General features: G+C 40.8%; 1 protein-coding gene across 2 annotated transcripts; it reads left to right on the top strand.

Moving 5' to 3' along the window:
• The first annotated feature begins 5,968 nt into the window (after nucleotides 1–5,968).
• On the top strand, nucleotides 5,969–18,071 carry LOC140545699 (spindlin-W). 2 transcript variants are annotated; one of them, XM_072668632.1, is made up of 5 exons: nucleotides 5,969–6,064; nucleotides 7,147–7,188; nucleotides 8,237–8,484; nucleotides 10,243–10,476; nucleotides 13,180–18,071. In XM_072668632.1, exons 2-5 carry the CDS (start codon nucleotides 7,169–7,171, stop codon nucleotides 13,383–13,385), a joined length of 708 nt encoding a protein of 235 aa, XP_072524733.1. In that variant the 5' UTR covers nucleotides 5,969–6,064; nucleotides 7,147–7,168; the 3' UTR covers nucleotides 13,386–18,071. The 2 variants fall into 2 exon arrangements, with proteins under 2 accessions (XP_072524733.1, XP_072524734.1); XM_072668633.1 differs by having other exon boundaries at nucleotides 5,974–6,064; nucleotides 7,150–7,188.
• The last annotated feature ends 6,497 nt before the right edge of the window (nucleotides 18,072–24,568 follow it).

The following is a 24,568-nucleotide window of genomic DNA, read 5'->3' as shown; positions in this document are numbered from 1 at the left end:
TGGCCAGGCAGAATTGGCAGAATTGGTAGAATTCAATTAAATCTGTTGATTTTCTGGCACAACCTTGACTTTTTAGCAATACTCCACATAGTTTCAATACATACTTTTGTGTCCAAGATTCAACTAGTAGCTGATGGTTTGGTGTTCTGCTGAAGCATTCTTTGAGCAATGTACCAGTCCCACTGGCAGCATAACAGCCCTATAGAGCATGATGCATCCACCACCATGCTTAACAGGTGAGACCATGTTCTTGGGGTTAAATGCCTCACCTTTACGCCTCTAAAACGTTTTGTTTTGACTAAAATTTTCATCCAGGTGACCAGAAAACTCTGTCTTAGACCATGTGGTCAGCTGGTCAAGCTTGAAGTCGTGGATTTTGGAACAGGGGGTTCTTTCTTGGCAGCCAGCCTCTCAGTCCATGGCAATGTTAGACTTGTCAGACAGTAGATCATTACACTGGTGTTGCATTTTATTGCAGGCCTGTGCCTTGGTTGTTCTTGGGCTGTTCCTGACCATCAGAACCATTATCTTCTCAGCTGAAGGGGACAGTTTGGGTTTTATTCAACACAACTGGCTTGACTGTAGCTGTATATCTGACCCTTTTTTTACTTTTTTACTTCAGTGCTGTTGTAATAACAAGAACAATAACCTCATGACCAACGTCCGTGATCTTCTCTCAGCAGGTCATGAGTGGTCTTCTCTGGTGCAATTTGGCAAGGTTTGTGAGGCTGAGAAGAAATTGCAGTGCAGGGGAAAAAAGGAAGAAGTGCCGGACACATCATCCAGTTTGCTGAGAGCATGGTGTAAATTTAAACCTAAAAAAGAGCTCCAGTCTCCAGAATCTTGCTAATTAAAGAAAGTGAGAACAGTGAGCGAGACAGAGCTGAATTTAGCAGCCTAACACCCTCCTGTGGAACAGATATGGAGAGAGGAAAGGGAGTTTGCAGCCTGGAACATCGTTTCTCCGTTTTTATTCCGTGCCTGTGGGCCTGGATTAACAGGCTATAGTGAATAGGCCCTGTTTAAGTGATTAAGGGGAATTCTCCAGTGGTTTTTAACCTGATCTCTATCTGTCACATGTGTAGTATACAGTTGATTACCACATGCAATCATTTTGACACAATATAACTCAATACAATACCAGAAAATCTGTTCTTTTAAAAGTCGCAGTTACTCTGCTCTACTCTGCATTTGAAGGCAGCCAGTGACTCTGCTGTTCGGACACCCAGGGAAAGGTCGTACCACCACTTCGGTGCCAGGACAGAAAAGGCCTGGATGCTTGTCTTCCATGAATCTTAAAGGATGGAGGGTCAAGCCGAGCCTTACTTGAAGCTCAAAGGGTTCTTGGTGCAGATCAGCTTTTGACCATCGCCAACAATTACGGAGGGGGAGGTCCATTTTTGGCTTTGTAGGCCAGCATCAGGGTTTTGGATCTGATGCGGGCAGCAGCTACAGGAAGCCAGTGGCAACCCGTGCTGCTGTGTTCTGGATCAATTGCAGGGGCCTGATGGTGCACAAAGGGAGACCAGCCCCAAGGGAGTTGCAGTAATCAAGTCTTGAAATAACAAGAGACTGAACAAGCACCTGGGTGGCCTCTCTAGAGTGGAAAGGTCAAATTCTGCGGATGCTGAAAAGGAGAAATCCGCATGACGAGTCAGTGCTTCCACCACCATTATTCACTGATGAGATGGTGTTTGTTTAAGAATGGGCAATGTTTGGCTTGTGCCACATGCAAGCTTCATTTTTGTCTCTAACATCTGACTGCAAAACAATATCCCACATTTCAGCAGCGTCATTTAAATCTCTCTCTTCAGTTATGATTTCTTTCTTGACCCCCACCTATATAGAGCTCTTGACATCCTTGACTGGTGTACCTTCACTCCAGGTTCAGCCACTGAACTCTGTAACTCCTTCAAAGTGATTGTTGGTCTCTTTACTTCTGTTGGCTTTCCTCACATGTTCTTTTCTTGCTCTGGTACTTGGACTTCTGAAGAACATCCTTGTCTAGTCAGTGCCTGGGTGCTAGCTGATGCTGCATCATTTCCTTGTGTTAGTGAGGTCAGGATGCTGGATGATCACCATACCACCTAATCGCCCCAACTCATCCCAAAATTATTAGATGGAGCACCATCCATTATTCCAGAGAACACAGTTCCACTGCTCCACAGCTCAATGCTGGGGAGCTTTATGTCTTTCTTGCCCATGCTGGCACTAGGTATGTACCTTTCGTCCTGAGGCATTTCAAATCTTGCAGTAAAGCCAATAAGCACTGTGTGTGGTCTGCTGTCTCTTCTGGACCTGCTCTGGCGCTGTACTGACTGTACTGAGTCTAATTTTCAAAATGAAAAGAGATTCTGTGGCAGGGAAGGAGCCTGCAAGAGCAGAACCCCAATCAGACTGGAGTGCTAGAGTGCTTGAGTCTCTGTTCCGCCACATGATGGTATTTATAGCTATGGTTTCATGCTAAAGTTCGCGACTCTTGTCTGTGCGCATTATGCCACTAATGCTAATCAATGCTTTTTCGTGCTGGGCAATGTGACCTTGCTTTCAGTGACCAGGTTTGGGGTTGTCTGGCCCCTCCTCCCCCATCTTATCTGCCATGCAATACATCACCCCCCACACACACACACACACCGCCCACTGATCAATAGCATCTCTGAAGAATTCGAGATAATTTAAACAACCACAAGGGAGTCTGCCTGAGAGACACAGGCATGCATGGAGAGGCCTACAGCTAAATATACCGTGTGTGTTTTCCAACTACATTCTGATTGTGTGTCTGGATGCAGCTTCTGTTGCATTGTAATTTTACACATTGTAATCTGTAGCAGTTTTGCTCCAGTGCTACAAGGCTATGTAGCATATGACTACTGTCCAATTAAAAACATGTATCTCCATCTTTGTCTGTTTTTAGTTTTCTCCATGGTTTGAAGCCTGTAGCTGCTCTGTACACTGTGTAAATAATTCTGGATGAATGGACCAGTAGAAATACTCTGAATTACTTGGACTAAACTCATATTTATATTCCAAGTTAGAAACATTTTCTTTTCTCCTGTAAAGTCATCATTTTGGAGATTTGGGAGATACATGTTTTTCCATTCTTTTCAAATCCAATCCATTTTAAAAATATGTTTTGACCATTTTTATATTTTTAGATATTTAAAAACTACATTTTCCATTTGTCATATGGGTGGAAATACTTTTTTATGCAAACTTTTTATGTACATTTTTAAATAATTTACACATTTTGCAGACTTATTAAACATTTCTGCTTCAGTTCAAGCCATAAAGATAAAAAAAATAGCCGCTAATTTTAATGGTACTAAAAAATATTGGAACACCTGCTCATTCATTATTTCTTATGAAATTAAGGGTATTAAAAGGTTTTCCTGCTTTTGTTGGAATAACTGTCTCTAATAATAATAATAATAATAATAATAATAATTTTACATATGTTTAGCGCCTTTCACAACCCCAAGGGCGCGTTACTCCCCTGCTGTCCAGGGTAGAAAGCTTTCTAATAGATTTTGAAGCATTTCTGTGAGGGTTTGATTGCATTCGGCAACAAAAGCATTAGTGAGGTCATGATGTTGTATAATCACCACCCACCTCATTCTTAACTCCCCAACTCATCCCAAAAATGGAGCACCATCCATCAATCCAGAGAACACAGTTCTTCTACTGCTCCACAGCTCAATGCTGGGGGGCTTTATACCCCTCTAGCCCACGCCTGGCATTAGGTTCATGTTTATCTGCTCCAGAGAGTCCTATTCTATTGGCAGTACTTCTCTACAGTTTCTAGACCAGCTGTGAGTGTGTGTGCATTTGCACATCTGTGTCAGCAATGGGTGCAACTTAAAGTAGGTGAGTGCATTCATTAGTAACGCTGTAGCTCCAGTGTAAGTCTACAGTAAGTTCACTGTGCTCTGCGTTCTGCTGTAATGGCTGCCTTGCTACTTTTACACGGTTACCAGATGTTTCATTAAAAGTGTAATCCACAAAAGCAGCCCAAAGTCAAAATGCCAATACTGATACAGAACTCTCCTCCTAACAGCATAGTAATGCTACTTTGCTATTATTGCATTCCTATTATTCTCTGCTATGGAAGTTCTATTGTGGGACAGCCTAAGAAGTACGTGGGGTCACATGAAGGGAAAATCCTTCATGCATGTCATTAACCACATATGGCCGATGTATGCAGACACCGCCTATGAATTAAAAACTTACTAAGATAGAAGGAAGCGCCAGAAAATGAGCATGATATGTAGGTGACCCCATGGGACGACTGCCCCCTACTGAGAGATAAATATTACAGAGAGACAGGGAGAGAGAAAGATGGAAAGCACTCTATTTCTGTCCAGTAGTCCCCACAGGGAAAGCGCCTGTATGGGCTGTCCTGGTCACGTGACTCTGATGCAACCTTGGAATGAGAAGAGAGAGAAGAGAGGCCTTTTTAAAGGAAAAGTTCAATAAAAAGTCAAATGAATGTGATTGATCACTGAGCTCAGATGCAGTCAATCACACTAGACAACTTTTATGTCTGTTGTGTGCTTCTTTAGTTTAGAATGAAACATGCAAAGCTAATGTCGCTAACAGACACTGGAAATAGACTGTCACCAATCTCATCTTGGTAAACACATGGCAAAATCATGTACTTTGTTTATTTCTTAGAGGTTGACTGTGATTACATCCTGTCTGAGGATACATGCTGACAGAGAAATATTATAGGAAGACCGATAGTAAATATATGGTATTGCTTTCGTTTTTATTTATTTAAATGTATATGACCAATTTTGACCAATTTTTGTCACTTAGTTAGATTTCCCTTGTATATATCATTAAATGCTAAGCTAATTTTAATAAAACTATATCCAACCTTTTTCCTTATCAGAATGAGTGAAGTATTCATTTTTCATTATTTTATACACAATAATATGGGTGACGGGCACCCAAATACAGTCTAAGCAAAAAAGGTTGTATATGCTATGCTTGTTTGACATATGTAAATGCTAGGTAGAAGGTTCTGAAAAGAACCCTCTTCAAAAGGATTTCCACCATATAAAAGACCAGTGGAGAACCATGGCAACCAGGTAACACAGAACCATTGCCTTTACTAAAGAACCTTTGAACAACCCCCTTTCTAAGTGCAGGAGGTTCCTTAAGCCCCTGGAAGTCCAGACAAGTGCAATACACGCTGGGTGCTGTGTGCCAATACAACAATCCCCAAAGATCTCAAAATTATTGAACAAGCCAGGTGGATTATGCTGGCTGCATTGGTTTTCCACGCGCAGGCAGAGTGCGCCCCCTAGCGGTAGTAATAAAGTAAAGCATGCATTATTTTTGCAATCTTAGCATTGTGTCACCATATTTCCTATTTTTGTAATTGATATAAATACAGACTTATACAAACATAAACTTTATTAGTGTGGAACTTCAGAAATATATTCAGGAGGTTACGATTGATTGGAAAAGTGACATAAATGATAACGGCAATTAAAAACATTAAAAATGCTTAAAAAAAATTATGCTAGCTAAATGTTTAAGCCTACTGAACCTATCCCAAAACGTCTCTTATTATTAATGTAATTTAATTAATTAATTAATTTGCCTGTCACTACATACACAGAGTGAAATGGTGTGGAAACAGTCCCAGCTCATCGTTTTTATTTAGCTTATTAAGGCATATTTACATACGTGTACATATTTGTTCAGTTTGAGATATGTAAAACACATCTGCGTCGTATAAACACGTGCTTATCCTGTATTGTTGAGAATCTGGCCTCACTGTCACTTCCAGGCTGTAAGTGAAGGAATGCACGACTCATTTTCCAAGTTCACAGAAAAGAAAGTCAACCTGGAAGCGAACAACTCCATTTCCCATAACCCCTCGCGAAGACAACACCACGCGTTCGTCCTACATTTCTTGGCCGCTGCATTCTGGTTCCTGGAGTTTTTTTGGCCCGCAATGACTGGCGCCTCCTTGACGTCGCGACTAGGACCAGTATATGAGGTAGACGATTCTCTGCAGAGGGAAGTCCGTCGTAGACATGAAAATAGAGGCCAGGTAATTTTTATATTTTAAAAGTAACCACCGGGAAAGCTTGTGCGCATCTTTGGCAGGCAAATATGTAAAGAAAGAAAAGAAATAGAGGTGTTTTTGCCTGTTGCGCAGGTTACCGCAAAGACAATGATTAGCTAGCGTTAGCGAGCACAGCTAGCAGCAGTGTTAGTCGCTTAACGGCCGGAGGGGTTTTAGTGACGTTAGTGGCGATAGTTAGTTAGCTAGCTAGCTCGCTCGCTATTCTGCTCAATTTTGCCATACTCTGGTGCTTGGAAAGAGAAGTAGTTATATTATTCGTGGTTTATAGGAACGGTGGCGTTAGCAGCGCTCCAGCTTTGGGACATGAGAGGCTACGAGCGAGCTTTGTTGTGGCTGCAGTGGAAAATAGGCGAAGTAACCAACTAGCTATATTGAACCCAGCCAGGTCCTTCCTTGTGCCGCAGTATTCGCACTTGTCATGTGCCGTTAAACCGTGTTATTGGTCTCCTCGCACACTGAGAACATCTCTGGTTCAGATTACAGTTGAAACACTTCATCCATGCAGCGCCGGATTAGTTTTATGGAGCTGATTATGCAATATGGGCGATGTTGTTGACATCCGGCGCTGCAGTTCACGCAGCAGCTTCAGCCAGAGCAGCAGAGAGCATCAGATGACAACAAGAGGAATTTAGTGTCCTGAAGATCTCAGTTTAACAGCCCCAGGCTTATCAAGCATATCTCGTTATCACTGACCAAAAGATCATGGTACAACAAAAAAAAAAAAAGCTCGAGTGCAGTGGCTCCCAACCCTGGGCCTGGAGGACTCCCTGCTCCCAACACACCTGATCCAGCTAATCAGCTCATTATCAGGCTCTTCCTGAGTTGAAAGCAGTTTGTTAAAGCAGGGGATCCTCCAGGACCAGAGTTAGGAACCACTGTCCTGGCCCTACTCACTCCTGTCAGAATCACGTGTCTGACACAAATATAAAGCCCCCCTCCTCCTCCTCCTCCTCTTTACAAGTGTGCTTGTGATTGTATAGCATGGCTCCCCCCTCTTGTCGTTCACATGGTTAATTCTGTATTTCTGTTTTCTGACACTTTGCCAGCAGCCGTTGTTGAATTGGAAACATGTCCAAGAAAAGGGGCAGGTAAGTGGACTGAGATTTCCAGTGTTAGATAAGTGAGCTTTAACGTTGCCTTTAGGCACAGGTCAGGCTGTGTTGCGCAAGGTGTCCGTTTAACACGCCAGACTCAACAACTATATATGAGAGGTGGGGTTGTGGGGTTGTTTTTAATGTTTGTTGTTTTATTAAATATCCTTTTCATACTTTTATTAACTGTGAAGTTTAAGTGAACATACTTTTGAGAAGTGCCATACTTTTAAGATTTGAAGAATTTTGAGAATTAAGTCGTGATAGAAACGTATCCAAGAAGTACTGCCAATAGAATAGGACTCTATGGAGCATTTACATAAACATAACCATACTGACAGCATGCCTAATGTCAGCTGTGAGCTAGAGGGGTATAAAGCCCCCCACCACCATTGAGCTGTGGAGCAGTGGAACTGTGTTCTCCGGAATGATGGTGCTCCATCCAATACTTTTAATGGATGAGTTAGGGATTAGGTGGGGTGGTGATCATCCAGTGCCCTGACCACACCATCTAGTAGCCTTCCCTGGACAGTAGAGACAGTTTGGAATGAACAGGTGTCCCAATACTTTTGTCTGTCTATATATAAATGTCAGAAAGCAGCATGGCCAACCAGGCCAATCCTGGTCATACTGACCTTTACACACCTGAAAAGGAGGAGCAGATTTTGATAAGGGCAGGTCACATGTTCTTCTCCAGCATCTTATCAGAAAGCCTGATCACTAGTACCTTGACTCATCCAAACACCCACAGAGCTTCTGTGATTGGCCAGGATGCCCACTGCACGCATTTGTATATCGTATCGAGTCTAATTCGCTTTTTACAGCCTCACACCGGCTTAGTAAGGACCAATATCATTCTAACTAATATTGTGCAGCATTGATACTTACAGTACTCTTTCACACAGTACTGATCTTTTTTTTAAAGGGACATTGTACATAAAAACTACTACTAATACTGAGGTGTCCTGTACCATCACTGTATTACAGGTCCTACTGCAAAACATGAGGCTTATTGTCCATTTTCCTCTTGTTTTTGCTCCTGTAGGAAACGCAGCAGTGGGGAGCTGAGTGACACACTCACCCTTGACCCCAACAACCTGCTGGGCAAGAGGATACAGCACAGCTGGAGGGAGAAAGGAGCGCTCACTAAGTGGAAGGGCACGGTGCTGGACCGACTCAGCGTCAACTCCTCGCTCTACATGGTGAAGTACGACGGCTTCGACTGCGTCTACGGCATCGAGCTGTTCAAAGACGAGAGGGTGTCCAACCTGCAGGTTCTCACCGAGAAAGTGGGTGAGTACTCTTGGGTCTAAACAGGAAGCCAATGAAGTGTAAACAGGAAGTCAGCTTAGTCCTCACAGTGCAGGGGATGCAGAACGTGGTGGTGTTTTTAACTTTAGACACAGAAGTAAAGTTGTCTTTTATGATATCTGCAGTTCTGGTTGGATAACTGGTTCGGTACATTGCATGCAGTCTTTCAACTGTACTTAAGCCTATGTTTAGAAAACCTTTGTTACAAACAGGATCTGACTGATATGAAAGGTTTGTGACCGATACCAGTACTGATTTAAAGCGATGGCAGTGCCATTGAATGTGAGTCTTGTCCCATTTCCACAATTTTCAAATGTTTTTGCTTACCCTCCAGAAAACATATTTTCCCACATCAGGCATAAAAATCCTTATTAATATTATTCTTTTATTTAGACAAGTTTTTCATGTGGTCAAGGTCCTGACCTAGCATTCATGACAATCAGTTTGAAATATCACCATCTTTGCATTAGCAGTGGGAAAAACACTGCAATAAAAACACTTTGACCTGTTAATCTGTTTTACGTGACTGGTGATTGGGTTGAGTAAAACTATGTCAGAACTTTGCTTTTTTTGTTCTTCGCTGCTCAGAATGGTCAGATGATGCCGCTTTGTGAAGTGACATTAAAAGTTGTGAGGGAGTGAGGGATGCATAAAAATCATGAGACTTTTTAAATGAAATAAGGTACAGGGACACACACATAATTCTCAAAATAATATTTATTTCACCAAATATTTATTTGATGATATTTTATAAAATGTCATGCAAATGTCATGTTAGTCAACAGACATTTGAAATGACTATGTATTAATGAAAAAAGATAGTATATAAAATAGTATGTTACTCTTTAGGAAATAGTATTTTATCATTAATCATGTTTACATTACAAGAACATTCAAGTTTAATAGCTTTTAGCTTTGGAAATACGTTGGCACTTTTTATTTTTGTGTGTGTGTGTGTATAATGCATCTTCTCTAATAAATGGCACTCGTTTCGTACAGTGACTCAGATTTAGAAAATGTATTACACCAGTAGAGATGGGTGTTGCTGAAGCTGAAGCAGCTGAAAGGGCTCACAGGTGTAGCACGGATGGGATAATATATAGGCTTTTTAGCATATACTGTTGATGTAATACTGCTAATGTAGTGTGCAAAATTCACATGGGACTGATGACACTGCGCAGGCATTAAAAGTTGCAGTGGCGCCAGGTACGACCTTGGTCACCAGAGAGGCAGATGTGGTTCAAAAGTTAGCTTTGTGGGCGTGGGTGGGTGTGTGTGGGATGCCAGCCCTAACTTTTGAAATATTTTGGCCACAGAGTCCCCAGAGTCTGTTGCTCGAGTGGCCACTTGCTTTTGGAAATTTCCCTTTATTTTGCATTTCACTCCTTAAAACAAGACACTGGACCATGTTGGATTTTCACAAATTCACAATTTCCCACCTTACCAATTAAACAAACGCTTTTCCTTCCTCCGAGATTCAGAGCCTGGTGGTCGTTTACAGAAATGCATCAGATCATATTTTTGCATAATTCACTTCATCAAAGCGATGGTTCATTGGTTTTGTTGTAAACCTGCTGAGAGGGCTTGGTTAATATAAATATACCCATTATAGAGAGTGTTAAGTACATGCCTATTGCAGACTTAATCTTGTAGATTCCTACCTTGGTAAAAGATCCCTGCTTAAAACCCTTTCAGGCAGTGAGCGAAATTCCTAATAAGATCACTTCTGCTTTTTTGCAGTGAACAACAAGATCAAGGTACCGCACGACGCAGAGGAGCTGGTGGGGAAGGCAGTGGAGCATCTCTTTGAGAAAGAGGACGGGGAGAAAAACGAGTGGAGAGGGATGGTGCTCTCCCGCGCCCCCATCATGACTAACTGGTATTATATCACATATGAGAAAGACCCAGTGCTGTACATGTACCAGCTATGGGACGACTACAAGGATGGCGATCTTCGCATTTTACCAGAAGCAGGTGAGCGATTGTTGGCCTTACCTTGACCTGTGATTCCATCATTACTGTAACTTGCTTTGCCTGCCAGTGCTACTGGGACTGTTTTCTTGTTTGTATGCCATTACTATCAGTGCGATTTCTTTGTTGTTGTTACTTTCACTTATGAAATGTATACTCTTTCTTCCTGGCAGTAATTCTGGAATGATTCACTTTAGGATTAACTCTTTGCTAAAGTCCAGAGCCAACAGAGCTTCTAAAATAATGTGCCATAGTAATGTCACTTCAGTAATTTACTGAAATTAAAAATTCACTTCACATAAGTAGCCAAATGTAAATAAAGATGTAAAATTGTACTGAAAATGAAGAAAATTGTATGAAATGTGAAACAAAGCAAATTCAGCACTTTAGGTTTTTTCCCCCTTGTTATTTTCTCTTGTGAAAAAGTAAACACTTTCACTTCCTCATCTCTGCTTCTTAAAATAATTGTGCGAGCTGATTGTATTTTAACAAGGGTTTTGTCCAGAGTGCTCGGTCACCCTTAGAAAGCCCTTTTGTGAATAATTCCTTGGCTCTGCCACTTGCAGATGGCTGAATAAGGTCCTCTCCAGGACGTGATTCTTAAAGCACAGCGTGTCTCGGTTTCGTGTAGCCTTTTTCAGGAATAGCGAGGCGGTGTGTTATTTCAGTAGATCTCAGTATAGCCCAGCGTTGGCATGGGAATCACTAGACAGCGTAGTCCTTTATTCAGGCATAGAGTTGTTTGAGAGTTTTGTGAATCCAATTTAGAAATCGAAAGATATGGTTACAGCCCTGTGGAAGATATGCATTACGCTACTACACTGGTGCCACAGAAAGCTCCATCTATAACTGGATTGGTAAGGATATTGCTGCTGGAGCAAAGCCTGCCAGATAATAATGATTAACAGATTTGGACAGAACAAAACAGACATTTTGAAAACGATAACATGATGCTGCTGTTGCTGGTGCTTGCTGACACCACTCCAATTCAGACTTTCACTACATTTAGAATCGTATACACAGGTCAGTGAATGTAGAGAGAATGCAGTTTTTGCCAGGCCAAGTGGTAGATCCTCAAAGCATCTGTTGGCCAGAGTATCATCGCAATTTAGCAATACAGAAAACAGTAAATGGGTCAGTGGTGTTTCAGCAGTTAGAGCACCAGGCTATTGGTGACAGGGTTGTGGGTTTGATACCCGGGCTTGGCAAGCTGCCACTGTTGGACCGCTGTTGAGGATCGCATTCTTCCCTCTTCCTGCTCCCTGGGCGGAGCAAAGATGGCTGCCCACCGCTCTAGACACATGTGCTCACTGCCAGTGTGTGTGTGTGTGTGTGTGTGTTTATTGCACGGATGAGTTAAAGGCGGAGGCCAAATTTCATCTGTGTCCAACACTAATGGTAAATATCATTATCTTTTTATCTTGTATTTTTGCTGAAGATTCGCCAAATTTTCAGAGATGTTTCAGATAATCCAGCTAATCTGATGAAGACACACAAGTGCATCTTTGAATGATCATTCCATGTAAAATTATAAACTATCAATACCCATATCACCCATGAGGAAAAGTAATGCCCCCCTTTTAGGTTTGGGCGGTAATACTGTATACCACAGTATTTTAAAATGCTGATGGTATTTCCAAATGAGGACAGTATTTTAAAATTATTTAATTTAATAATAATTATAATTGTTATTTCTCAAATAGCTGTTCTGATCTAGTACATCCAAAACCTCAAATTCATTCCAACGAGTTTTGTGTGCTAACTTTCTGTGAGGCTTAACATGGATGTCTGGTTCCCCTCACCAGCATTGTGAATGAATGTGATTGTGCAGGTTTATACCAAACAGAGCCTTTCACACCAAACCACTCTGAACAACTTAGTTAATATCTTAACCATTGAATTATGCAGAAATCCACTTCCTGTGTGCTGTTAAACAGGTACCAGCAACACCAACCTGAAAACACACACACACACACACAGACTGCTACTGATTACTCTGATCCCTCCAGTTCACTCATCATACCCATACTGACCTCCACCAGCTCAGGGATTGTATGCACTTTGCACTTGAGACTCCCTCTCTGTACATAAGCTTTGTACTCTTCTCTTTATCTGAACACTAGCTGCTATACGTACTCCTTCACTGTACAGTTGTTTACATATGTGAGGCTGCTATAATACTACACTGGTCTACCGCAGCATACACTCTTCTGTTTACAAGCACAACACATCGCCGTAATGCATATTAATTCCATTCTGTTTGGACCCTAATCACCCAGCCTTCGTGCACACATTTGTATATTTTGTAGTTATTGTCTGTGCAGCCTGTCGTGTGTCTTGTCTGTTGTCTTTGCACTATTGTATCACCTATGCCTTCTGCACTGCAGCCTAACAGTGTTGTGGTTGTACTGTGCAACCCTATATTAGTGTAATGACAGTTGAATTGAAAAAAAAAAAGTTATCACTCATTACTTTATGGTTTATGGCCTTCATTAGTTGAACTTCTGAGATCTCGCTTGAGCAGCAGTTTAGAATCGATGTGTTAATTATCTGTATGTTGTGGAAGCCTGTGTTAGCTCTCCCCCTCCCAAGCTGGTGTCCGTCGCACATTCATCTTTAACAAATGAAATTATGATTGCATGACAGCACGCTGTATGATCAAGTAAGAACAAAGTAAACCCCTCTCCATCCTTTTTTGCTCCCCAGAGAACAAGCATCTGCTGCCTGCTGACCGGAAGCCCGGCGAGGAGACGGAGAGCCTTGTAGGCAAGCAGGTGGAATATGTTACTGACAAAGGAGTGAAGAGAACCGGGCTAGTCATCTACCAAGTCCCCGCCAAGCCCTCCGTCTACTACATCAAATACGACGACGACTTCCACATTCACGTCTACGACCTGGTCAAGACGACCTAAAGTGAACGAGAACATGGAAAAAAAACGAAAAAAAACAAAACTCGCCGTCACCCCCCCATAGCTTATGTCGTCACCTCTACGTTGTGCTGTCTCCACCTTGAGTTGCTGTGGAGGGGTGCAACCATGTGAGTGTCTGTGGTTTGTTAATTCACGTATGTCATATCCGTGGATGTCACACCATTGACGTAAGCTTTATAGAATGAAGAGAAACGTCCCAATCAGGAATGTCTGAAAGGCAGTTGCAGGTGCGTGGGGATTATTAGTTCCAAGATGGTTAACAGAGACACAGCCACGGATTTTAGTGGACGTGTTGATGAAATGGCCACTTTCAGCCATTCCTGATTGGGGGTTGAGCAGTTTGAAAATTGGAAGCAGGTGTTCCCAGACATACACAGCGTGTTGATGTATGTGTACTAGTTCTACTTTTAGATGGCGTAGGCAGTTATCCCTAACGTGGTCAAATTGGAAACCTTAAGGGTTGATTCAAACCAGGGCTAGCTTGCCCGGCATGTTGGATGCAGTGGTCCTCTGCCAATATGTACAGCCGGATATTCAGGACAGTAAATAGTGCTCAAGCTAAGAAATTGTAAGCTACGAGTTAGAATTTCCATATTTATTAAGTTGATCAGCTAAAAGCTTTCCCGTTTTCCTTTGCAGTTTAGATCGTTTTGTCGAAGTTGACATTTAATCGCTGCAATTGAAACAAATGTAGCTCCGTTAGGAAGTCTTTAGCAATCCGGCACTAAATCCACAGAGCGATATGGCTGGATGTTTTACAGACAATTTGATATGTGGAAAAGAAAGATCTGTCTGTGGAGAAATTGCCACTTTAGTCCAAGTCGAGGTTCACTCTCGCTGTTGCTGGAAGCCATGTGTAGAAACAAACCTACTGTCACTCTATTTCAAAGCTATTTTCAAATCCATGTGTAGCATCGGTAAAGGGTTCTGGAACAGTGGTCATCTTCTTCTCCTCTGGTGGTAAAGTCATTCATGGTTCTTCTTGTGCATAATTGATTGTGAATAACAAAAAAAGCCTGCACACACAAGCATTAGCTCATCAACGCCTTACGTGCCCCTGTCTCATTTAGCTTGCATTGGAAAGAAGCTTTTCTGTTAAAAGGACATGAATGAATATTCTTAATCTTTCTAAATAACTGAAATTAAGAATTTATGTCCAACACAAATTATGCAAAAATGGTGAACTGCACCCTGGTGCCTAAATCACACTATTAAAATACACCAGTTCTCTCTGTTGTTTGGGAGAATGATATAGAATAGGGTTGTCTAGCTAAGCGAACCCAAGTTTGATTCAAATCAGTTCTATCCAGCAGGCTGGATAAAGCAGAAGCAGACTTGAGGATTAAAGACTAATCAGTTCTAAATTTGATTAGATTCCCCACAATTTCTTAAATCAGAGGGATGTTTTTGCACACGGAATGAGTCAATCTTCAGGACTGGAGTTTGGAGGCACCTGTAAGCTAGCCGCACAGAAGGAATCTTGTTTGCATCACAGAAATTGAATCAGTAGAAACCTGTTCAGATCAGCACTCTGGGTCAGTTGATATCGCTTGGATTGGACGCTTGGAACGTCTCTCCTAGCAGCAACATGTAAAAGAGTTTGCTGGTAATTCAGTTTCTAATTTCATAATCAAATTAGTTTAGAAGCGAGCATGACATTGTACATTCATTTAAATGTGCTCGCTAGAATGGACATCCAGACGAAGATTTGACCACAGTCACAATTGGTGTAGTAGCACATATAGTAGTACGTATCCATGGGTCTCATGATCATTTCTTAATCTGAAATACTCTGTTCTGTGGTCATAAATGAAGCATTACCTGGTACAGAGAAGTCACGGTTCGGTTCAAGACGCAGTTTGGGCCTCATGGTTTGGTCCAACGAAACCACCACTTTTCATGATTTTGACAGCCGTGGTCCAGTCTGTTCCACCTAATGCTGTACAGCCCCCCTGAGGTGTGTTAAGTAGTAAAATGTACATGTTCGCATATTGATGTGTTTCCATACACACACACACACACACACACACACACACACACACACCCACACCCTACAACTGTCCAACAACACCAATATACACTGTCTTCGTCTGATCCACCGTGATTTCATCAGTTGAAATAAGAGACCACTTGCAGAGGGCAGAGACAACAAAACCACAGTTACTCTAGCGATATTCGTAAATTCACTACAATACCCACAATGCCAAAGAAATCCACACTTTACTTGTTATCGGGCTTACAGCTCAAGGTTTCCGGGTGGAACTCGTGCTAGTGAAGTTTGGTTCCACATTACATCCATCAGTGTTTGTCAAGTAAACTTCACTTGCGCCCAATTGTGACATCTATACCGTAACATCTACATGCACACCTACCGTTACACCCCAACAACCCCAAAGTGATCAGTGGCCTAAAATAGCCAAAAACTGATACAGTAGGTTTATTTATTATGCCCCTCCCCATCCCTCCCAACCCCCGCAGATACATATCCAGCACCGTATTAGCACCACCGTTAATAGGCCCGTGTTATTGCATGTAATTTAGAAACGGATGACGTTCATCATTAGGCCGTTCACAGAATGTGCTCCTTTTCAAAAATGGTTCAGTGGCGTAACCATCTCTGTACTTAAGTGTAATTTTTTGTTGTAAATAATGCAGATATGCTTGAAATTTATTGTTTTGTGTTTATTCGTTTGGCCTGTTTTTGCTCATAGCAATCGCACTTTATATTAGTCCTAGTAAGCCTCGTTCCTCAGGTTGTAGAGGAACTGGGCCCTGAAATGAATTCAGACAGTTGGGAAAAATCATCATCATTATTATTATTATTATTATTATTATTATTGTTATTATTCTTTTCTTTCATTTTAAAATTTCAGCTGAGCGAACCGACACTGAAAGATACAAAACAGGTTGCTAGACCGTTGCCAAAGGCAAATGCTTGGATTTGGAATGAGCTTAATGTCTCCTTTTTTGGGTTCGACCGTTAAACTTCCCATTGTTTTTGTCATGGATGAAGCAATGATGCAGTTGTAAATTAGTTAGGAAGTTGGTTGGAGATTCAATCAGATTGTAATCAAACTGAAAGATTGATTAATGCGATGGTTCCGCGTTCTTACCAAATATATCTTGAACAAATTGATTGTTTTGAATATGAAAATTACAAGCACAGGACTTCCCACGTGCATGAACCCTGATTGCACTTAAAGTCCAGTTTGCCCAGTCTCCGCATCACGTTAGTGCCAATGTGCTAGAGAGAGGGAATTGGTAGTTTTTCGCTAGGCTACCAGTTACTTGTACAGAATTGTAATGAGTGCACACCTTGCTGCATTTGTGTTTGTTCATAAATCGATCCCTTCTCACACACCCTTAAAAATATACAAACGGTGCTTCAAGGGTTCTTGGAGCGATGCCACAGAAGAACCATGTTTGTAATAGAGATCTGTGAGTGTGAAGAACCTTTAAATTGGTAGAGAACTATTTCATGAACCTTTAAAAGGCTCTTCGCTACCAAAACTGGCTCTTCTTGGCTACGAGTGGACCAGTGGACTAAGGCACTGCCACTATGATCCAAGGATCGCTGGTTCGAATCCTGGGTCACGTTGCTTGCCATCAGGAGCCGGAGCCTGAGAGAACACAATTGGGCTTGCTCTCTCAGGATGAGTTGATGGCACGTCGTCCCCACATCCCTCCTACTGTGATGTTGGTCAGCACAGGCCTCTGATAGCTGTTGTGTCGGAGCTGGAGAGCCGCGCTCTCCTCCGAGCACATCGGCTACCTAGCGATGCTGCATAAGTGGCAGTTTCACAGATTGTGTAGAAGGAGACGTGCTAGTCTTTTGCCTCCTAGTTTTGGGGGTATTGCTACTCATGGGAGGATTTCACATGATTTTCACCAGGTTGGGTAATTCGCCTACCAAACAGGGTATTAGAAATGAACTATTTTGAAAAGTGGTTCTTCGTCTGTGGCATGGCTTAAAGCACCATTTGAAGCACCTCTGTTTTTAAGAGTGTCGGCTGTACATTTATTCTAATATGTTGTACATTTTTTAACTCCGTCAGCTCTGTGAAACTAAGTCGACGCACACTTTTCAGCTCCCGTGGATGCAGATGAAGCTTCTTTTTGCTTTTTCTCCGCCACCGTTCCCCATAGTATTCCCAATCCCATGCGAGTGGAAAAAGATCTATGTATTCACTTGCGCTCATTCTAAACATACCTTCATAAATACGTGTACTATACTTTATTTCTCATCTTGAGAGTTGCACCCCCTCTCCTAAACTGAAGTGTGTGTGTGTGTGGGGGGGGGGTGTTGAGCTCAAGCTTTGAAATGTTTGATTAAAGAAAATATTAATGATGGACATGCTGCATTCTCCGTTTCTTTCTCTCTTGCTAATTGTGAATAGGTAGTTCTCTTCCCAGCTCCTCTGTAAATGTGGTTTATTGTGCGGCCTGCAAGCTTCCGGTACTTTCCACCTCCCCACGGGTCCCTCTTTGATTGATCTGTGTTTCTGTTACTTTGCTGCAAATTTTTATTTAATTTTATTATTTCTTTCTTCTTTTTTTGCCAAAGTTAACTTTTCAGTAGGCAACGTTAAGGAGTGTTAAACTGTCCATGTTGTCTGTTTGTGTAACGATGCTATCATAAATAATAAAAGAGATATTTTTTGCACTGAAGGTGGTGTCTGTCGTGAGTGAGTGAAGCGTACAGAGTAAGAAGCGCCTGCTGCCATGAAGAACGTCTTCCAATTTAGGTACAAATCAAGAGTCAACTTGGCTTTGGCTTGTGCTCAGCAGAGAGCTCTGTATTTTGAAAAAACGTGAAATATGTGCATCTAATAAAGTAAATATAAACCAGTTTATAAAATACTCACAATTCAGTTATTCCATAACCCCGCTTATTTTATAGCTCATAACTCCTTATACTCCTCTGGTAAAGAAAATATAAGGGGCCACAAACTTTGTGAATTATTTGTGAGGTTTTTGTTGTTGTTTGTTTGGTTTTTCTTTTCTTTTTTTTCTTTTTTTTTTTACATTTTATGTTTTAACTAAACTGTACCATAAATATGTCCTTTACATATTTCTTTATAATCCTACAAAAAACAATATTATATAAATACAAAATCATAAAATCAACCATCAGCACGTCATTCATTTTCAATACACTATATATTTTTTTACAGTGTTATTTATTTCATGTAAAATTATTAATAGCACTATTTTTGTTGTTGTTTTGACCTGTTGGACGTTTTCTATAAATAAATTCAGGTCAAACTTTTCTGTCATCTTTATAAAACTAATGAAAATGATACCAGTTTAAGATAAATGATGATTATATCTCTCCTAATGAAATAATACCCAATGTTTATTTTAATATTTAGATGTAAAAATTTATCTTTTGGACATTGTTGCACTTAAAGACATGAATGCTAGTTTATGGCATTAAAAAGAAAATTAAATGTATTTGTAAATTTGTAAAGAGCTTTTTTATGACTGATGTCACAAAACCGAATTAAATTAATATATAAATGATATATTATCTATAATATATAATTATAGATAATATATATAATTAATATTAATTGATTAATGTATATAATTATATATTATATAAAATATTATATATAATACATAAATATATATATAATATATAAACTATAAATTAAAGCATTTTCATTTTTTAATGAAATGTATGTATTTATTTCTTGATTTATGCATTACTGTCTGTTAGTGTAACAAGATTAGTGTTAATATAAAGTAAGTAAAGTAAAGTAAAATGTTCTACTAATGTCCTTTTTTTTACTGGTCAACAAATGCTAAGATAAAAAGTTATGAGGGTTTTGATCTGCCAGCAACACATGATATTGTAGTTATACTGTATAATACTCAGATATAGTCAGATGTCTTTATCTACTTTTTATCAGTATTCTTTTTTGTTTTTTTCTTTTTGTGTTTGATGCTCCCACGCTTTGCACTTCAGCAGTGGCCACTTCTGCTGAAAGACGTTGCCAGTTGCTTGGATACTGACAGTGGCCATTGTTGTTTTGACACTAGTTTGCTGTCGCAAGCTGACATGCTGTCACCGCCTTTGCCAGCAGTCTGACTGAAACTGCTTTAATGAAATGACTGTCACACCAAATTAGCTGCTGAACCCACCCCACCATCCAGTCACGGTTTACACCCACCAGCTACTGGATTACAAACTCCTGTTTGCTGGAGAAAAGTTAGAGACTGTGGTCCATCTGTTGATGCACAGTTTGGGTTAGCCATCTTCTAGATCCTCATAAGTGGTCTGTCAGATGGTGGGCCGCTCTCAGTTTAGAAGTGTCACTGACACTGAAAGGGTTTTCAGAGGTATGTGGGAGCTGATAAATTGTACATGACAAGAGTTGGGCTACAATCTGTTATTGTACATTAACCTTGGATTAACCTTGGACCCAAATCCACTTGTAGTTGATGTTAGCTAGATGTTAAGTACTCTAGTTGATACTAGGTTGATGTAAGCTAGATGTTATGTACTGTAGTTGATGTTAGCTAGATGTTAGGCACTTTAGTTGATGCTAGGTTGATGGAAGCTAGATGTTAGGCACTCTAGACGATGTTGACCAGATGTTAGGCACTTTAATTGATGCAGGTTGATTTAAGCTAGATGTTAGGTACACTAGATAATGTTGGCTAGATAATAGGTACTTTAGTTGATGTTAGCTAGATGTTAGGCACTTTAATTGATGCTAGGTTGATGTAAGTTAGATGTTAGGTACACTAGATAATGTTGGCTAGATAATAGGTACTTTAGTTGATGTTAGCTAGATGTTAGGCACTTTAATTGATGCTAGGTTGATGTAAGTTAGATGTTAGGTACACTAGAGGATGTTGGCTAGATGTTAGGAACTTTAATTGATGCTAGATAGATGTTAGGTACTTTAATTGACTCTATATTGATGTAAGCAAGATATTTTGTACTCTAGTTAATGTTAGCTAGCTGTTAGGCACTTTGGTTGATGCTAAGTTGATGTAGGCTAGATGTTAGGCACTATAAATAATGTTAGGTAGATGTTAGGCACTTTAGTTGATGCTAGGTTGATGTGAGCTAGATGTTAGGTACACTAGATGATGTTGGCTAGATGTTAGGTACTTTGGTTAATGCTAAATAGATGTAAGCAAGATGTTAGGCACTCTAGCTGATGTTAGCTAGATGTTAGGTACTTTAGTTGATGCTAAGTTGATGTAGGCTAGATGTTAGGCACTCTAGCTGATTAGGTACTCCACAGGGTATGTACAGGGTAGGTGTACAGGTTCTTTGACTTGTTTATGCCATTTTCAACCATTTTTTAAATGTTATATACAAATGTTATATAAACTGTGTACAAAAGGTTTTTACCCAATGCAAAGAACCCATAAAAATCTTTAAGCACCCAAGTGGTTCTTTATGTTATCATGGTTCTGTAGACGAGTGCAACTAAAATATCCATGCTTGGATAGCGTGGAGACGTCTTCTCCCTTTGCTGGCAGCGCATCATCATCAGGCTTTTTTCCTCTCTAACCTCAGTGTGCAGTCACCACTGGCCCAGCTAGAAGACAGATCTGCAGATCAGTCCTGACTAAGGGTCTTGTTGTCAGTGTGCTGTGCTCGGGTTGCCACGGAAACCTGTCCTTGATGACCGAGGCCTTTACCAAGTACAGATTTGCCCAGAATAAACCCACATAATTAGTGCAGGCATTGCAGCTGCATTCTGTAGCCAGTGAACATCTCTTTAAACCAAAGCTTGCCGGCAAATGCAGGGATTACATTTATAAACTCTGGTACTTTTTTGGTACATGTTATAATAATGAGACCATCTGAAAAGAATAGTAAAGATACAGTAAAGATTGCATGGCTAGAATATTGCCATTTTCTGACACTTTCATCACCAAAGTCACTCATAACTGTTCAGAAATCAGTGCCAACCCTATCTTCACCGGTCATGTAAAGTGAGGAAATACTCCAGTTGCATTAACCACAGGGTGGCAGTATTATGCAGCACATCTTTCTTTGGTTGCACTTGGAGATGCTTTATTCACCTGTGCCAGTGCAGATAGGCTTGTTGGTCGTAGGCCATAGGCTACACAGTCAACATTTAAAACATGAGCCATCTTTAGATTAAATAGTTAATTATATGTCATAGCTTGTAGCTGTATACTTAAGGATCCTGTCCACTTCTGGAACAAGGGCCCGGGAGCACTTGACACCAGAAGTAAAAGCCTGCCGGGACTGATGAAACTCTCAATGACTTGGAGAAGAAAAGGAAGGGTTCAAGGTTCAAGCATACCACATCATCTGTCAAACATGGCGGAGGCACTTTCACAGGATGAGCATGTGTGATTGCCAGTGGAACTGCCAGTGGATGTGGATGTTTATTGATGATGCTGTGTGGCTGATAATAGAAGTAGACAGTAGAGCTCTACTTTCTGCTCAGATTTAATCAAATACTGTTCAACTGATAGGATGTTGCTTTGTTGTGCGGATGGATAATGACCCAAAACATACAGCAAAAGCAACCAGTCAGCTGACCTCAAGCCAACCGAGCAGCTTTTCATTTACTAAAGACAAAACTGAAGGCAGAGAGACCCAGATGCAAATGAAGACGGTTGCAGTACAGGCCTGGAAAAGCACCACAAGGGAAGGGAATCTCAAAAGGAAAATCAGCATTTGGTGATGTTCATAGGTTCCAGACTCCAGGCAGTCACTGAATGCAAAGAACTTGCACTCAAGTATTACAATTAAGCCGTGCATTTACAGTCATGTTATATTGTCCAATTACTTTTGAGCCTGTGGAAATGGAGGGACAATGTAAAAAACAATGGCTGTAACATCCATCACATCTTGATTGCTTCATTTCAAATCCATCGTAGTGACATAAGTAGGCAAAATGACATGATACTGTCCACATACTTACGGACCTGACTATATACCAGCCTTCTTCTTCACTGAAGTGCTTATTGTCCTCCAAATCAAGTGTATGCTACTCTCCAGTGCCTAGATGCTTGAACTCTGGAGCTCTGTCAAACCCTTTCATTCCACTTCACGTCTGATTTGCATCTCTTTGGCAAAACATAAAATGCCTGAAATTGTGGCTAACAAGGAACGTCCCATCACCCATCACAACCTCCACCGTGTAATTTACTGGTTTAATACAGAGAAGAACAACCAGAAGCCCTCTGCATCAAAACCTGTGTGATTACTTTGCTAATTGATAGGAAAAGCTCACCTGCTTGATTGATTTTCGCAATGAGGGAATTAAGTCTGATTTAATGGATGTGTTAGTAAGACGAATAGAGAGAGAGAGAGAGAGAGAGAGAGAGTGTGTGCATGCTCGCTAATTCTGCAGCTCGGTTGGGGTGGGTGGATTGCATAGCCATCCACACGAAAGTTTTTTGTTGATTAAAATCTGATCAAGACAGAGTGCTTCACTGCCACATGTCAGCAGTTCCATTTGCCCGACTCAGCAAAACCCACTGACGTGGAAATGAGCACTTAAATCGTGCGTTGCTCTGAGGCCTTCAGGTCCCTGAATGATACAAACACGGCCTTCATTAGAATATGCACAAATATTAGTTCAGGCTTTAATTACCGCTGAACCATATGCTTAAAGCGATGATTCAGCTGAAAATTAACTTTACTCAATATTCCTCTTATAGCAGATGTAGTTCAACGTGGTCTCCAAAATGAGCTTCTGTAGTTTTACTAGACAAGAGCTTCATATTGTTTCAATGGGAGTCAATGATGCTAATGTTAGCTTCTTTAGTTGTACTAGACTTTTACTACACTTTCTGAACAAAAGTATTGGGACACCTGCTCATTTATTCTTCCTTCTGAAATCAAGGGTATTATAATAAGGGGGAAGTGGGTGTGGCTTATGTTGCATGAGCCCAGGATGATTGGTCAAAAGCCCCAAATATTTTTTCCAATTTAAATAATTTAATTTATTCTTTAAATCGCAGTTTACACGTCTAAAACGCTCAGAATATTAACAGTAAGATTAAGAGAATTAAGATTTAGAGAATTATCACAGAAAAACGCATGAAAACATTGAAACTTGTGGCTTCGCGCATGCGCACAGTCGCTAGGTAGTAGATTTCGATGGGTAGCACAACTCGACAGAACACCTGCTGAAGTTGGGTAGCTAGCTAAGAGAGCTAACTATGGATATAAGAGCATTTATTTAAAGAAATGAAGCACAGCCCTCACCCACAGGAAACGAGGTGTCAGGTGAGTCAGCAGGGAGGGACATTAGAGGTTCGCTCACTGGGACACTGGCTAACCTCAGAGCCCCTGGGCTACAGCTCAGGTGAACATATCCCACAACCTAATCAACTGGACAAAATAGCTGTAGTTACTGAGGTAAAACTAACTTAAGCAAAATTAACAAACGTAATGTGGTTTTAACATTTGATTAATTTTAAGTAGCTAATATTAAATATTGACAGAAAACATTGCCTAAATGTGAATAATCATTCTGCTTATACGTTCCTATTAACTTGTAGCACATCTGCAACACCACTAGTACACTGCAAATACAGTTTGTGTGTAAATGTGAATATTTAATTATTTAATAGTGTATTTAAAACATATTGAATTCTTAAGCCTACCATGAAGGTACTTATGAATATGAATAAACCATTTGTTAAGTATTTTTGTAAGAAACCTCTAGGTACACCTCCCTGTCCATTTCATCAGCTCTGCTCATCATATTTGGGAACTGTGTATCAATAATTACAGACTGTAGTTCATCTGTTTCTCTGCATACTGTATTACATAAAGTGTCCTATATGATCTAAAAACATAGATGTGAGTGTGTGTGTGTGTGTATATACATATATAGGGCTAATGTCTGGCTCTGCCCCTGATCCTGCTTCTGTTGAGGTAACTGTCTCTACTGTCCAGGGAAGAAGGCTTTCTACTAGATTTTGGAGGAGCACGGCTGTGAGGATATGATTGCATTTAGTAAGGTCAGGATGTTGGATGATCACCACCCTGACCTTCTCCTCAACTCCCCAACTCATCCCAAAAGTATTGGATTGGAGCAGCATCCCTCATTCCAGAGAACACAGTTCCACAGCTCCACAGCTCAATGCCGGGGGGGCTTTATATGCCTCCAGCCTACGCCTGGTTTAGGCGTGAGGACAGTAGGTTC

Source organism: Salminus brasiliensis, chromosome 23 (genome assembly GCF_030463535.1).
Source record: "Salminus brasiliensis chromosome 23, fSalBra1.hap2, whole genome shotgun sequence".
Lineage (NCBI taxonomy): Eukaryota > Metazoa > Chordata > Actinopteri > Characiformes > Bryconidae > Salminus > Salminus brasiliensis.
Note: the sequence above shows the minus strand (reverse complement) of the source record. Positions and strands in the feature narration are given on the sequence as shown.

What these genes read in the sequence shown, in the direction of transcription:
- LOC140545699 (XM_072668632.1), top strand. Translation starts at nt 7,169, where the DNA reads ATGTCCAAGAAAAGGGGCAG. An exon ending in GGTTCTCACCGAGAAAGTGG is followed by an intron (nt 8,485 to 10,242) that starts GTGAGTACTCTT and finishes GCTTTTTTGCAG; the next exon opens with TGAACAACAAGATCAAGGTA. An exon ending in TCGCATTTTACCAGAAGCAG is followed by an intron (nt 10,477 to 13,179) that starts GTGAGCGATTGT and finishes TTTGCTCCCCAG; the next exon opens with AGAACAAGCATCTGCTGCCT.